This window comes from Lepidothrix coronata, unplaced genomic scaffold, assembly GCF_001604755.1.
Source record: "Lepidothrix coronata isolate B3197 unplaced genomic scaffold, Lepidothrix_coronata-1.0 Scaffold75, whole genome shotgun sequence".
Classification (NCBI taxonomy): Eukaryota; Metazoa; Chordata; class Aves; order Passeriformes; family Pipridae; genus Lepidothrix; species Lepidothrix coronata.
The window spans coordinates 6,070,990-6,085,798 of NW_016690255.1; the positions used below are offsets into that span (position 1 = coordinate 6,070,990).

The 14,809-nt window shown below is 37.8% G+C and overlaps 1 protein-coding gene across 1 annotated transcript in view; it reads right to left on the reverse strand.

The window, feature by feature from the left end:
- LOC108499522 (centrosomal protein of 192 kDa-like) overlaps window positions 1-14,809 on the reverse strand; it is a 76,598-nt gene that overhangs the window by 40,920 nt on the left and 20,869 nt on the right. Inside the window, exons 15-26 of the mRNA XM_017819427.1 lie at window positions 13,302-13,434; window positions 12,304-12,458; window positions 11,053-11,193; window positions 10,463-10,799; window positions 9,946-10,086; window positions 7,873-7,937; window positions 7,613-7,795; window positions 6,007-6,130; window positions 5,744-5,874; window positions 3,043-4,066; window positions 2,814-2,940; window positions 1,891-2,062 (exon numbers count right to left, since the gene is read on the reverse strand). Coding sequence (XP_017674916.1) covers window positions 1,891-2,062; window positions 2,814-2,940; window positions 3,043-4,066; window positions 5,744-5,874; window positions 6,007-6,130; window positions 7,613-7,795; window positions 7,873-7,937; window positions 9,946-10,086; window positions 10,463-10,799; window positions 11,053-11,193; window positions 12,304-12,458; window positions 13,302-13,434 — 2,733 coding nt within the window. The remainder of the gene's footprint in view (window positions 1-1,890; window positions 2,063-2,813; window positions 2,941-3,042; window positions 4,067-5,743; window positions 5,875-6,006; window positions 6,131-7,612; window positions 7,796-7,872; window positions 7,938-9,945; window positions 10,087-10,462; window positions 10,800-11,052; window positions 11,194-12,303; window positions 12,459-13,301; window positions 13,435-14,809) is intronic.

Sequence of the window (14,809 nt, forward strand, 5' to 3'; positions counted from 1 at the left end):
AGCTACACAAAGGGATGGAAAGTATCTACAGTATAAAGCAATTATTCATCTTAAGTAAACAGGACTTGGGAGGCAGGGAATAGCATGTAAAAGAAGGGGAAAGACCAATAAAATAGCTGCTCAGATTGTTGTAGACAAGTAAGCTGCAAGTTACAGTCCTTTATAAAGGGCATTCAGAGCAGCTGCCCAAGGTGAAGCTCACCAGGTCAACTCAACCAAACAATAAATAAAAAAAATTTAAAAAATAAAAAAAACAGGCACTTCTGACAACCTGACCCTAATGTTAAAGGGAAAAGGTACCACTGGTTAAAGAGATTGTGCTATAGTAAGTATTCAGATCTGAGAGTAACACCAATACAAACAACTTCTTGTCTGTAGAAGCTTCAGGCAAGGGACCTGAAAGTGGCTCTCAACAAGAACAAATGAGATTAAAATCTATCAGTCACTCCCTCTCAGCATAAAAGATTCCTAACACAAAGGAATAAATTAACACTGTGGGGCATTATAAATGGGATTTACAAATGTACTCATAATACAAATGTAAATCTTTGGCAAAGTTCTTGAGGATCTCCTTTCTGGGCTATCCTGGGGAACTACTTAAGGACTACTTAAACAGCAATATCTCTTCAAGACAAAGGGGCAAACCAGTATGCAGCCAGTTATGTCAAAGCACAAAGAGTCACCTATGGGCATGAGGTAACAGTAATCAAGAACCATATGCAAATCTGCGAAAAACAGACCTATGAGCTGATGCTATGCCAGCATGGACTGCAAGAAAACACCCATTTAAACTTGTCCTTGGGTTCCTTCCTATTGGGCTGTGATTCCCACTGGAAAAATCAAGACGGAAAACAACAAATACTTCCTGTGTAACTCGAGCAACTAGACCTAGAACAAAATGGGCCATAGGCCAGCACACACATCCTCCAAGGATCAGGAAGAAGCAACATTGCTGCTGGTGCTCCTATAGGAGAAAGAGAAGGCTTTCACTAGTCATCAGTCCTGAAAAGACTCATCCTTTGCAAATGAAAAGAGAAAGTATAGTAGACAGCATTTCTATTTCCTGTGTTAGAAAAAAGCACAACTGACAAAGACTGCAAAATAAATGTAGTCAGTTGTATTTACTCAGATATCCACACAGTCACAGAGGTTTTTCAGCTTTTGTTTGTCTGTTTTTTAAAGCTCCATCCACAGTTCTACACACTTAGGAAGAGGGGAGACAGTACAGAAAGATCTCAGATCCAAGGAATGCATAAACTCAGATAAAAGATGGCCAATTATTTTAATCAGCATAAGACTGCAAGTCCGAACACAAATTTCACTCTCAGAGTATACTCTTTTTCAAAGCAATAAAAGCAGTCAGAACAACTGTCAGAGGTAGAAAAATATAGTTTCAGTCCTGAATAAAAGTAGTACAAGCTAAACTATGCATTTATAAACATTTCTACAGAAAAAGAATTAAACCAGGAAAAGTATTCTCCTAACATCTTAAGTTGAACAGAAAGAGAGCATCAGGAGTGATGAAAGCAGATATAGATCCTACAAAATACTACTGGAATACTGCACTACATTCCAAGAACAGAATGACTTAACGAGAAGTTACAGGAAAAAATGAAAGGAAAAAAATACACCAAATCTAACTTTTTCAAAAGTTTGTAGTTCTTTGATTGTTTTACTCTGTTTATATTCATTAGAGTACATGCATTTAGCACAGTCTATTCCAGAATTCAAATTTCTAAAAAATCAGGACTTGGGGAGAAGCAGAAGACCTTTTCCTTATGCACAGCATGTCCTAAACCGTTCTGAAACCCTTTTCTATTTTAGAATTACTTTGACCATTTAAAAGTTCTGTTTGAGGGTAAGGGAGAGGGGCTGTTTTGTTTTTCTTACCCAGTATGTCTCTGGACTACGTACTGCTGCTGTGTTCTTATGGGTACTGCTGGCTGCAGAGACATATGTCAATCTGCTCATGCTTGGACTTGAGTAAACCGACTGAGGTAGTACATTCTCCTTGCAAGAAGATTCCTGATACTGGGACGGGCAAGTAAAGTCCTTTTCAGACCTGAAAAACAGATTCAAAGTATGAGAGTATTCGAATATATTTCTAATGTTGCCCTCAAGAAAATCAATACTACACATTAGCTAGACTATTCTAAAAGTCAACTTAAGCATTCTGTTTAACTTAGTCAGTAGAAATGAGAAATCACAATTTTAACTGGAAATCCTAATATCCACATAACATGCCTGAAAGAATACACACACTACTGCACATATTAACTTTTGAGAAACGCCCAACAGCCCACAACTCTAATAACATGTACAAAACACTAACTGTAATCAGATACCAAACAGTGAACTTAAAGTTAAGTCAAAGAAATCAGTTGCCTTGTCTTTTTATGAGACTGCACATCATTATTAGCTACTGGCCATGTTTAAGACTACATTAATTTAGTTGTAATCTTACAGTTTATGACACTTACTGTTATGGAAGCTCATTTAAAAAACGTTGCTCCTTCAGTTGCAAAGAAAACTTTAAACCTTAGACAGAACTATCCATCAAGATACAAAGTGGTCAAAAGCAATATAAATATTTCTACCCATTCTCTCTCACAGCAAGCAATGGTTCGAATTAGAAAACCAAATGGAGTGCTATAGAATGGCCTATAGAATGTCAAGGTTAGTCTATGAATGAAGTCTTAGCCTAATAATGAGCTTCTATAAACCTACATGAAGGACAACATCTAAAATAGACCTTGATCCCTCAACAATCCTCACAAACCATTTAATTCTTATAACCTGCACCAAGAATTTACCCTGAAAACGCTGTTCCAGAAGTCTCACTAGGAGAAGAGTGAATCAGAGGTGAAGTTGAAGGTCTGAAGCTATACTGCTCATCCTCCAGATGCTGTAAGTCACATTCAGGTAGAATGGATTTATTGTCTATCAAATAAACAGAATTTAATAACAGTATTTATTTAAGTACATGTCTACTGTAAAGAAAGCCTTTTCAATAACTGGTTTCATTTATACAGGTTTACTTACCAGTACTATTCTGGGAAGGTGGGGAGAGCTTCTCAAAAGTTACATGTTTTCCATTCCCACCACAAGCAGTATGGGCATCCTTGTTTCTCTTCTCTATTTCTGCATTTTGCTTCCTTTCATCATTGTCCAATTTCTGCGTAGGCTTTGCATTTGTAGGACTTACTGAGACATATCTAATAGATTGCTTGGTAGGTTTTAAGTTGCTGAGACACAGAGTATTTCCTGTACTTCCCTCCAACAAATCATTACGTGGTTCAGGAACAGCATTTGTTGCTTGATCTACTGTTTCTGCACCTTCTCTTATACAAAATCTGCTACTGAGATTGCTGTTCTGGTAAGCAAGGGGACTTCTCTGTGCCACTTCCCTGTTTACTGCTAAAGGAATTCCACATGTGTGAGCTTCATTTCCATTAAGTGCATCTGATCTAACATCAGCACCCATTGACTGTAAATGTTTACTATTTACTACATCTGACAACTTTTCCGAACATTTAACACTATCCGCAGTTACGTCTTCATGGTTGGGAACACTAGACAGACTGGGAAAATTCTCACTATCACTTCCTTCATTGAGATAATTCAGCAATCGCTTTTCTATTTCTTGCTGTTTGCTATGATTATTCATCAAGTCTTCTGCAAGAGCATCCTTACTTTTATCTTTACCCAGTAACAAGGTATCAGAGATAAGGTTCTGGACAGATACCCCATGTTTCACAATACTCTCATATTCACTTTCATGTCCGTTCTCATCTGTTTTTTTGAGGTATTTTTCCATATCAAATACACTATTTTCATCATTGCTGGATAATACCTGAGTAGCAGAGAGTTCTGCCTCTTTAACAATTCCAGGAAGGAAATGGGTTCTTTTACTTTTATTAGAGAGTGCCATCATCATGGCAGCTAGCTGGGAAGGTTCAGCACTGGTTGAAGCATTAGCGATAGCAGCTGCAATTGTGCTAATACTCAGGACAGAGTCAGAATGATTAGATAAGCCGTCCTCAAACTTGTCTTTATGAGTTCCATCCTGCAACAAACCAAAATGCACCACAGTAAGAAATTTTTTGTTTAGTGTTTTGTTTCCTGTATTTTGTTTGCTTGCTTGAATTATTTTGCATTTTGAGATATGGTAACGTATTAACATTTCTAGTTGTCACATTTTTAATCGCCTGTCAAGAAGGAACACTGCAATAGGCATAATTCTTATTCTGCTGATTTTTTTAAGTCTACTCCACAAAGGCTTTTTTTAAAGATTAAATAAAGATTGCCTGCTAGGAAGTCTTAGTTCATGTAAAACTTTTCAAATCCTAAAAAGCTTTAATTCAGTTGAAAGAACTGGGAGTAAAAACCCATTGAAAACAAACAGCAAAGAAGGTACCATGACCAAACATACAGTAAACTCTCATTTAACTTTAAATCATCCACCTCTCTACAGGGGGAAGACAAACCTATTCCTACTGTTTTCTCTGTCACTCAAGTCTGATTTGTTCTTTAGTTTTCACATCAGCCATGCTTAGCAAAGAGCATGGAGTACATAGAGAGCCATGTCCAGACCAGTCTCTTCCCACCTCTCAGACACACACCCATTCAGCAAGAATTGAAAACAGCTGTCCTCCTGTAGATATGCATGTATGTCTTCACAACATCCTCATAAAAAGATGGACAAAGTATGGAGCAGATAAGTAGACCGTGACTGGACCAAAAACTGGCTGGGCTGACAAGCTCAAAGGGTTGTGATCAACAGCACAAAGTCCACCAGGAGGCCAGTTACTCACTAGTAGAGTACCCTGGGGATCAAGACAGGGGCCAGTACTGTTCAACAAGTTCATTAATGATGTGGATGATGGGGCAGAGTGCACCTTCAGCAAGTTTCATCATCATACAAAATTGGGAGGTGTGGCTAATACACCAGGAGAGTCAGCTGTCATTCAGAGGGATCTCAACAGGACAGAAAAATGGGCTGAGAAGTTCAAAGGGAAATGCCAAAAACAGCACCTGAGGAGGAATAACTTCAGGCACCCATACAGGCTCTGGACCAATCAGTTGGAAAGCAGCTTGGCAGAAAAGGACTTGAGGGTACTGGTAGACAGGAAGTTGACCATGAGCCAGTAACATGCCCTTGTGTCAAAGAAGGTCAACAGCATCCTGGCCTACATTAGGAGGAGCATTGCCAGCAGGCTTAGGGAGGTGACACATTCAGGCAGAGAAGGTAGGTGTCTAGGGTAGGTATCTAGGATTAGCAATTTGAAAATACACTTTTTCAGACTTGCACCATGTTGATATTCTTAAATTCTATCAACTACAAGACTTTATTCCTATGGTAAAGACAAGTTGTTTTCATTAAAAAAAATAGAAGAGCAAGACAGAGATGAAATTCAGAAACCTGATGGCAGAATGTTAATAGCCTACGAGCCTCTGAAAAACTATAGGCTGACAGACTAACAGCTCCAAAAGTGAATTTGGAAGAAAAAGGAAAACAAAATGGTGATAGTAACACATGGCTCACTACAGGATCATGCTATTCTAATGAAACCATCCTAACAAACAGTGGTACCTATTAGGATTCAAATGATCAATATAAAAAGCAATGAGCTGATATGAAAGTCCAAATTTAGCTGTAACCAAAGAAACAATAATAATTGGAGTCAGTTGAATTTTCTTTCAGTTCACAATTGCACTTTAGAGAAAAATACAAGACAAATACCTTTGCTTCACTTTTGATAGCACCTTCTGTATTAATGCTTTTATGTATTCCAGCTGCAGCATCCATCCTATGTCCCGAATCTTCCGAGCTAGTAGAATTTGCATGTTCTTTTGTTTGTGCTTCTAGGTCATCTAAGAACAACAACAACAACAACAAAGACATAGAGTTAATTAACAGTAAGGAAATTGTCTAAAAACTTGCATTCCTGGGATAGACTTGCTCCGTTAATGCCCTACAGAAAAAAAGAGCTGTTCCATAATTACCTGAGAGCACCTCAGACAACTGTGAAATCTCTTGGATGGTGTCACCTCCTGATGAATCAGACTGCCTTAGCAAAGCAACAGGTTGCCTTTTCTTCGGAGATGTAATATAGTAACCAAAAGATGGCTATGAAAAAAAAAATACCCCAGAATACAGCATGAGTAAATTTAATAATTAACAAATAGGTTCAGTGGGCTTGCAAAGCAGTTTCAGCCCACAGTACCTGCCCAATTGGTGTCTGGCTCTCATACTACTAAGAAATAACATGTGCCTCCTAATACTGCAAATGCCTAATCCAAATACATACATTTCCCATATATATATATATACATAAAATAAACTAACAAATGTCATGGTTGAACCCCAGCTAGCAACTCATTACCACACAAGCCATTCACTCACTCCCACCACCACCAGAAAGAGCTGAAGAGAACAGGTAAACCTTGCGGGTTGAGATAAGAACAGTTTAATAACTGACACAAGATATAAATTAAAACTATAGCAATTGTAATGAAAAGGAGGGAGGAAAGAATGCAACTCAAAAGAAACAAGTGGTGCACAACACAATCGCTCACCAATGCCCAGTCTGTCCCTGAACAGTGATCTGTGGCTGCCAGCCAACTCCCACCAGTCTATAGACCGAGCACCATGTTCTATGGTACAGAATATCCCTTTGGCCAATTCAGGTCAGCTGTTCTGGCCATGCTCCCCCCCCACCTTCTTCTGCACCTGCTCACTCACAGAGCACGAGACACTGCAAAGTCCTTGATTTACAGTAAGCACTACTTAGCAACAACCAAAACATCAGTGTGTTATCAACACTGTTCTCATATTAAATCCAAAACACAGCACTGCACCAGTTACTAAGAAGAAAACTTAACTATCACAACTGAAACCAGGACACAACTCAGTTACACCAGTTACACAAAACAAAGTACACATGCTCTCATCATCTCTGCCTGGAGTCATGCTCTGCCACTGAGCCTCAGAATGCACCAGGACAGAACATGCCAACTCTAACAATTCATCGGGACACAAGTGAATTTCAGAAGCATATTTGTGTTCTTCCTCCCATAGTAAACACTCTCCCATCTTTTTTTTAGTCTGAAACACAGATGAGGATCTTGTTTACCAAGAGCAGGTGAGAGAAAGGCCAGGTATCCCACAGATGTAAGAAGCATACAGATGTTGGTAAGTCGAATCTAGATGACTTTTACTGAAGTTGGGTGGGCATTTCCCTAGAGAGCATATCAATTATCAATAGCCATTCAATGATGCCCTCACTGCTCAAATACCCCTGTCTGAGCAGCATTTCATTCAGCTATTATGTGAACCTCCAACGTGTGCCCTGTGTACCTTTCTCCCCCTAACCCTACACATAATTAGTTCCTGACCAGAAGGTGAAGATCAACATTCATCAGTAACACTGGCCAGCACATCACAAATTCCAAGTGGGAAATTCAAGTCAACCCAGATCTCTCTCACACAGATAATTTCCTTTATAAGTCAACTTAGAAAATTAGTTCTCGGAATTAGTTACAAGATAAGAAAAGTAGTGCTAGTTGTTGTTTTTCTTCTTCTCTTGTCTCTCAACATTAAGATACATACCCGTTTTACATCACTGCCTCCACCAAGACAACCAAGAGCTTCAGATCTCTGACCAAAGAACTCCCCCAAAGACAAACGTAAATAACTGGCATCTTTATCAAGATCAGATGTTCTCAGCAGAATGCAGCTATTAGAAGATTTCCATGAAGTATTTGCTAATTCAGATGCATCTACTCTTTCTGCCTGCAGACAAAGAGATTTCAGAAGTTGTAACTTGTAAATAAATTATAGAACTATTCTGTTTACATTGACATAGTTACCTGCACAAGTCTGTGTGCTTTCTCAAATTCTTCCTCGTCCTGTGCAATCATAGCTGCTGCTTCAGCTTAAAACCAAAGAGAACATTTATTAACATAAGGCATAAGTTATTAAGTGCCATCATTACTATTTTTCATCATTAAACTAAATTCTGATGGACAATTATTGCATATATAATTCTAGATCTGAGACAGTTTGAGACAGCAGGAGTTACTCCATCCCGTTTGGGTGAGAAAGTTATATAAAATTAGTATTAAAGAGGTACTCACTGGATCTTAACGAGCCAAAGTAAAATCAGCATTTACCTAATCAACTTAGGGGTGAATAAAGGAAGTCTCTTACAGCCTTAACCCCAAAATAAACTATGACTTTTTACAGGTTATGCTACCCATACTAGCTAGAATGAGGCACCATGTAGCTACTTCAGAACAAACTTTTAATATATTTGGGATTGAAATTTACTTCATCAATGTGTGGACTGGAGCAAAGAAACAGACTGGTTTGTACCACTTCATGAAAAACCTATGCAAATTAAACAGGTCAAATAAATCAATGTTACTTTTGAATTCAAATTATTGTACTAATTGCACAATTACCACCTACAGAACAATGAACACCTAAAGTCTCTTCAGCAAAATTATGTGGAAGACTGATCAAGAGGTACTGCTCTACCCCCTTATTTCAAAGCATCATTAAGTTCGCCTAAACTTCTAAAATATGCAGTTTTGTACACAGAGCATTCCTAGTCATAGAGGACACAGGGCAAATGGAGGCAAAAGTCAATAATAGACACAAACTTGTAAAGTGAATACAGGTGTTGTCCATAAAATTACTTACAAGAAGCTGCAATACATGCTCTGAGGAAAGAAACAAAGTTGGAATACGAAAAGTTGAGCAATTCAACTGTATTTCCTCAAGGCAACCTGGCACTATAAATGACCCATAGTGATATCCAGTTGAACTCTAAGTCAATATTAGTTCTTACTTAATCCTCTGTATAAGCATTACACCTCTCTGGAGAGCTTTTGAAGCACTCAACGCTCAAGTGAGCAATCCTGCACTACTCCATACAAGAATACATTGTATGCATAGCTTGCTGACAGACAGATGTCATGAGACTCAGAAGCATCAGATGCAACATTTCCTTTCTGTTTCTACAGCTGTCAAACTCCACACTTGAGCATTGCAGACAGACAAGCAAAGGAGCAGCCAGAAGAATGCTAACAACCTTGAATTTGTAAGTGTGTTACCCTCTACCATGCAAAGAGGTGAGCCAATTGGCTCAAAAGCAGAATTGCTTTAAAAACCCACCAGGTGGGAAAAACCTAAACAGCCTTGGAAAAATTTACAACAGTCTAATATTTGAATTTGACAGTGCACGTCTAAAAAGCAAGAATGTGTCAGAAATATAATGGCATTTGAAAAATAATAGAAGAGCACTACTTTATTGACACAGTAGATGGGGTAGTTTTTCCCAAATGGGATCATATTTACTTGAACCAGCAGAAAACCACTATGGTGTTGAAAAACATTATTTCAACCAGTCAACCCCATTATTTCAACCAGTTTGATCACTCATTCAGAATAAACAGTTTTAGACAACACCATATACAGCATTTTCTTTTGAAAGAAAGAAGAATCTTGAGTGGACCATGGACATCTTGAGAATACAGTAGCCCATACATACATCAGCTTTAGAAATTATAAGAGACTAGGGGAAATACTGCTGCACACAGTGCTCGAATCTATCTAGTAAAACAGATGACTAGATGACATTTTTGTGCTAAGGAACTGATTTGTCTACAGTGGCACATTTTAGAATGCTTTTGTTTGGTTTCAAAACACCCTTCTTGTGAAGAGTAAGAAATATGGAAAGAAGCTATCAGCTATAAATAATGACAATATCATTGTAGGCTATTATCAGCATCAACTTTCAAATAATTTGTAGTATCTAAAGCCTGGAGGCTTTAAAACACAAAACACTGATTTGTTAAAGTGGAGAAAAAAAAAAAAGGAAAGTTTACTTAACACTGTTACAGACGAGAGCTATTTCAAAAGGAAAAAAGATTACATACAGCCAGTAATGAACTCCTCATTTATTTTATCATCCTCAGACAGATTTAAATCTTGTTCTTCATCAAATGAAGTATAATATGCAAGATCAGTCACCCATCTGCCCTCTTCATTTTGATAGACAATGCTGTGTGGTAAATCACCTGAAAGATACGCAATGCTACACTGTGGATTAAAATAAAAAAGAATGCAGTAAAATCTCCTTATTTTAGATCAAAGTTAGATTAATCTAGATTAAGTTCCCTTGCCAGAAGTCAGCAACAACTTAAAAAAAACCAGAGCTTGAGTTGCTGCAACTGCAAGCTTAAACTAGTTTCATCAGCAAAAAATAACAGTTAAGTGCAACATACAAGTGTTTCTTAAAACAAAAGCAACTCAAAATTTATTCATGCTACATTGTTTTTTATTACCAACTCTAACAACCAAAGAAAAAATGTCTAGCTTACAATTTTATTTGTTTTTCCATGCAACAGAGTATGGTCCCAATTGCATAGGTGGGTTGTATCTAAAGCATCCTACCTTTGTCTGTTGCACCTAAACTTAAGTTCTCCGAGCTGTCTCCAGTTGGTGACAGGTAAGCATCAGGAAGACCAACTTCACATTCAGGTGCCTCTGCCTGAGGTGCATTTGCACTAAGAACTTCAGGAGTGGCGTCATGCCCCAAAACCCCTCTTGCTGTGTTTAGTACTTCTGCATCAGAAGAAGCAGTCTGACATTCAGAGGACTGTATTTCTTGCTTTGGAAGGACATCTGAGACATCAGCTTTTCGGCTGTCCATGCACTGGAGATACAGTGAATCTAATCGCAACTCAGCAGCAGCACGAGAATCCAGCACATCTCCAGTAGTCATGGAATTCTTCAAAAACAATAATCATTTGAAAAGCGTCAGAAGTGTAGTTGTTAGCTATTTGTACTAAGTTCTAGATACAAAACATTCCAAGATAACTATGCTCAAAAAAAAATCTAAAAACCAAGTGGTGTTATTAAATTTTTTTTAAAGAAAGGTTGTGTGGTTAGTTCAACCTCTAGCAAGTTTTCAAACACACTGTCATCTTCTACTATAGCCTTAGTCTATAAGATTAACAGGAATTTGAACGGCAATTTTATACCAGTTGCTGTACTGCTCTAGGCAGCATTTCTCTTTGCACAGGACATCCGGTTATCCCTTCATTTTGTGAATCTTCATCACTAGCATTTCCAGAGTCTACTCCTGTCACAGCCTTGTAACTGGCAGAATCCTCAAAGTTCTCCTTTAAATTAAAAAAAAAAATAAAAATAATAAATATTAAAGTTACACTAGAATAGACATACCAAAGGAAAAAAATTAACACTATAGGGCTTTTTACAATTTAAAAATTTCCTAGTAGTAAAGAGATGATCATACTTTGTTTACTTGTGCCATTGCCATAGGCATCTCTTGCTGCCAGCACCACCACCATGGACAATAGTTCCTGGCTATGCCAATCCATGCACCTGCCTCTAAAGGTATACACAGCAAGATGGAAGGATCCCTTATTTTTTCCTCCTATATGCTCTCATTCCCTCTAACATGAGCAGCGTGCTACTCCTCTTTCCCTTCTGGTAACTCACTGTTGGATGAGGACTCCAAATCCAATTCAGAGCCCCACTGCCTACCTACAACACTGTAGAGCAGGAAGATCTTACACCAGTAGAGAAGACCTGAGATCAGAGAGTAGAACTCTTGTTATTCTCACTCTTTAAACCACTTATCCCTTTCTTCATGTACAGCCATAGACCAGCAACTGGCAGCCTACGCCGACTACTTGTACAGGGTTAACATCACTTCCCACAGCCTGGAAATTGATGTCAGTTGGGAAATTTCTGAAATCTCAAAAACTACAGTTTATTTAACTGTTTAAAATCAATCACACTCTTCCACTCTGGTCAAGCATGAGACTGCCAGGATTGCATCCACTGTTGCAAAGTCAAGAAAATGGAAAGGCACTTAATCCCTGGCAACCTATCTGCAATGGAGCTAACTGTTGCTCAAAGGCAAACCACAAGCCAGACAGTTGCTGCCCTACATTTACCTTTCACACACTTACCAATTATTTAAGAGATTGACTTACTCTCCTGGAAACACAAGTCTGTGATGCTGTACACTTAATAACACTTTGGACATTGCTAACCAAGACTTAAAAAAGGAGTGATCAAAGAGAGTATTTATAAACTCACTGTATGATAGGAAAGAAGTCCCTTAATAGCTATAGAAATAAAAAAATAAACCAAAACAGTTAAAACTAGCTCTACTTAAGAAGAGCAACAAATTTAGCTACTGAAAGTTTGTTTAACATGCTCAAGGACCATTTGGTACGCTGAGCTTCAAATTTTAAACCTACTTGAAATAAGCCATTTTCAGAAAGCTTTAGCCCTCTCCAGAATTCTGAGAGTTTCTGAAGGTTGGTGTCTCCTCTTGTCATTTCTGGTTTTATCAGCTGCTCAAAATAGGCTTCTAGTTCATTATCAAAGAATTCCTCATCGTCAATATCATCATCTATTGAAAGAGAAGAAAATAACTACTTTTAATGGTCATGTTATATCACCTGACATACTATCAAAATAGCTCCATAATTTCTAATACATTGAGTTTCACAACACACAATCAGATCAGAATTATCCTGTTTTTCCTTAAAATAACTGGGTCACAGAAACATTACCACATGACTAATGATACACAGCAAAACAAGATGACACAAGCTACCATTTTAACTTCCAGGCTATCAAATAACTCATCTTCCTTCACACATCTATACACCATCACATCCCAACTAGTAAATCATATATATACTTATAAATTAAAAGGAAAATTTATGTAACATTATTCAAACTTCCCAGAAAGTGACTGAAACATACACATATATATTCTATATTTCAATGGCAAAAAATGTTAAGTGCTACTACTAATAACAATACTATTCCTATTTGCCAAGTGAGTTTTCCAAGACACAATTTTTCTTGCATGCTCTTCACCACAGAAGTTTATCTCTACCAAGCTGAACTGAAACTGTAGCTGGGGTTACCACTTTACTAAATTAAAGCCCACATTTCTGTCTATATTTTTGATTCACAGTAACTGAGGACTGTTGTTTAATTTTTTAGATTAAAATTCCAATTGTGAACTTCTCTGACAAACTCCACAGCCACCTAGTCCTGTTACGATTTTAAAATAGTCAGTTTTCCAAAGAAGAGAGTTTCGTTTCATATTGCTACACTAGCTCTTCATCCAGCATAATCCAGTAATAAATACTTCAGTAAAACAATATCTTCCTTCTAAAGTATGTAATAACATTGAGTCACAATTATAGACTCAACTACCAAGGGTTATAAAGACGCTTACCAGTGGCATCTTCGTCTGAACTTGGAAGAGATGAGAGTTTCTCATTTTCCAAAAAACTTGAAAGGCTATTGCTAAGGTGATCACTTGAGATTTCACCTTCTATCAACTTTTCAGAAGGTTCGGATGGACCAATCTGTGAAAAGCACCCAAAGAGAAATGTTTTTGGGAGTTACTAGCTATTGGATAAATTCAGTTAATAATAAACAATTAATGAGGTTAATAATATTACAAAACTCCACACACACTTTTTTTCCTACTTATCCCAGCAAACACTCTAGTTCCAACAGACTTTGCATGCTGGCTTCCAGAATGGATGCATGCAAGAAACACAGCAATCAAAAGAGGGAAAGAGGGGAAAAAGCATCTGTATGACACCAAACTTAAAAGACCTCAAAATTAAAGTACTGAACCACTGCATTAAAGAGTTTACACTAGAAAAAAATGCCCTCCTCCATTCACTGAGCTGCAATCCAACTCAAAGTACAAAGACAAGTCTCAGTAGTTTCCTATGCCGCTAAAACAGTGGTTCCTCAGCAATTGTACACCCAATTTTGTTGGAAATTTCTCCAAACGAGCACACGAAATTACTGATAAAGTAATATTTCAGCTGAATCTACCAAACTGCAAATATTCTATCTTTTCTATATCTGAATGATTTTTAAAAACAGCACAATGTAATGTCTGTTTTGGATTTAGTCTCACATTCTTTGTGATTAACAGATTCATCTTTGACAGACAGCAAAAAGTCAAAGTTTAGAAAGCAAAGAATTTGAAAGGAACTTGAATTATGGTTTTTAGAAGACAGCCTGAGAGCATTTGACTGTAACTCACTGATCACTGTGGGCCCTACAAGAACAGAATGCAAAAAAACTAAATGAATTCAGCAAATGCCAGCTGACACATTAAGGAGTACATATTGGACAGCATTTGGCTGCAGCTTGACACATATTTTCTACAAGGACCAGGAGATCTCCCATTCCTGTCTGCCTTGTATCTCTGTGTTCACAGCTGTCAGCTTCTCCAACACAGTAGAAAAAACAGCTGAAGCCTAACCCTACCTGTCAACACCTGCAGCTATTTGCTAGCTCTGGGATAAAGATACACACACACAAATACAAAGGCAGCAGGAAGATTGTGTTCTTCCAAATGGTGCAGTTATCAATGTTAAGGACAGCGAAGAAGTCATCTAAACTCATAGTCCTCAAAGTACCAAACATATACAGGGGCAAGTTAAATCAGGTTGATACTGTCTACTTCAATTTCCAAAAGTATTCCAGACAGTTCCTCAAAAGGCTTTTCACTAAGCTTAGCTAAAATGGGATAAAATGCAAGGTCCTTACATTGACAAAGGACTATAAGACAGCAGAGGCTAGGAGAAAACAACAATTTTCACAACTGAGGAAGATTAGATGGACTGATGCTGCCATGGTACTTATTACATTAAGTGATCTACAAAATGGAGGTAAAGTGAGGTATGACACAACCAGCATGCCAGCACCTTTACAAAC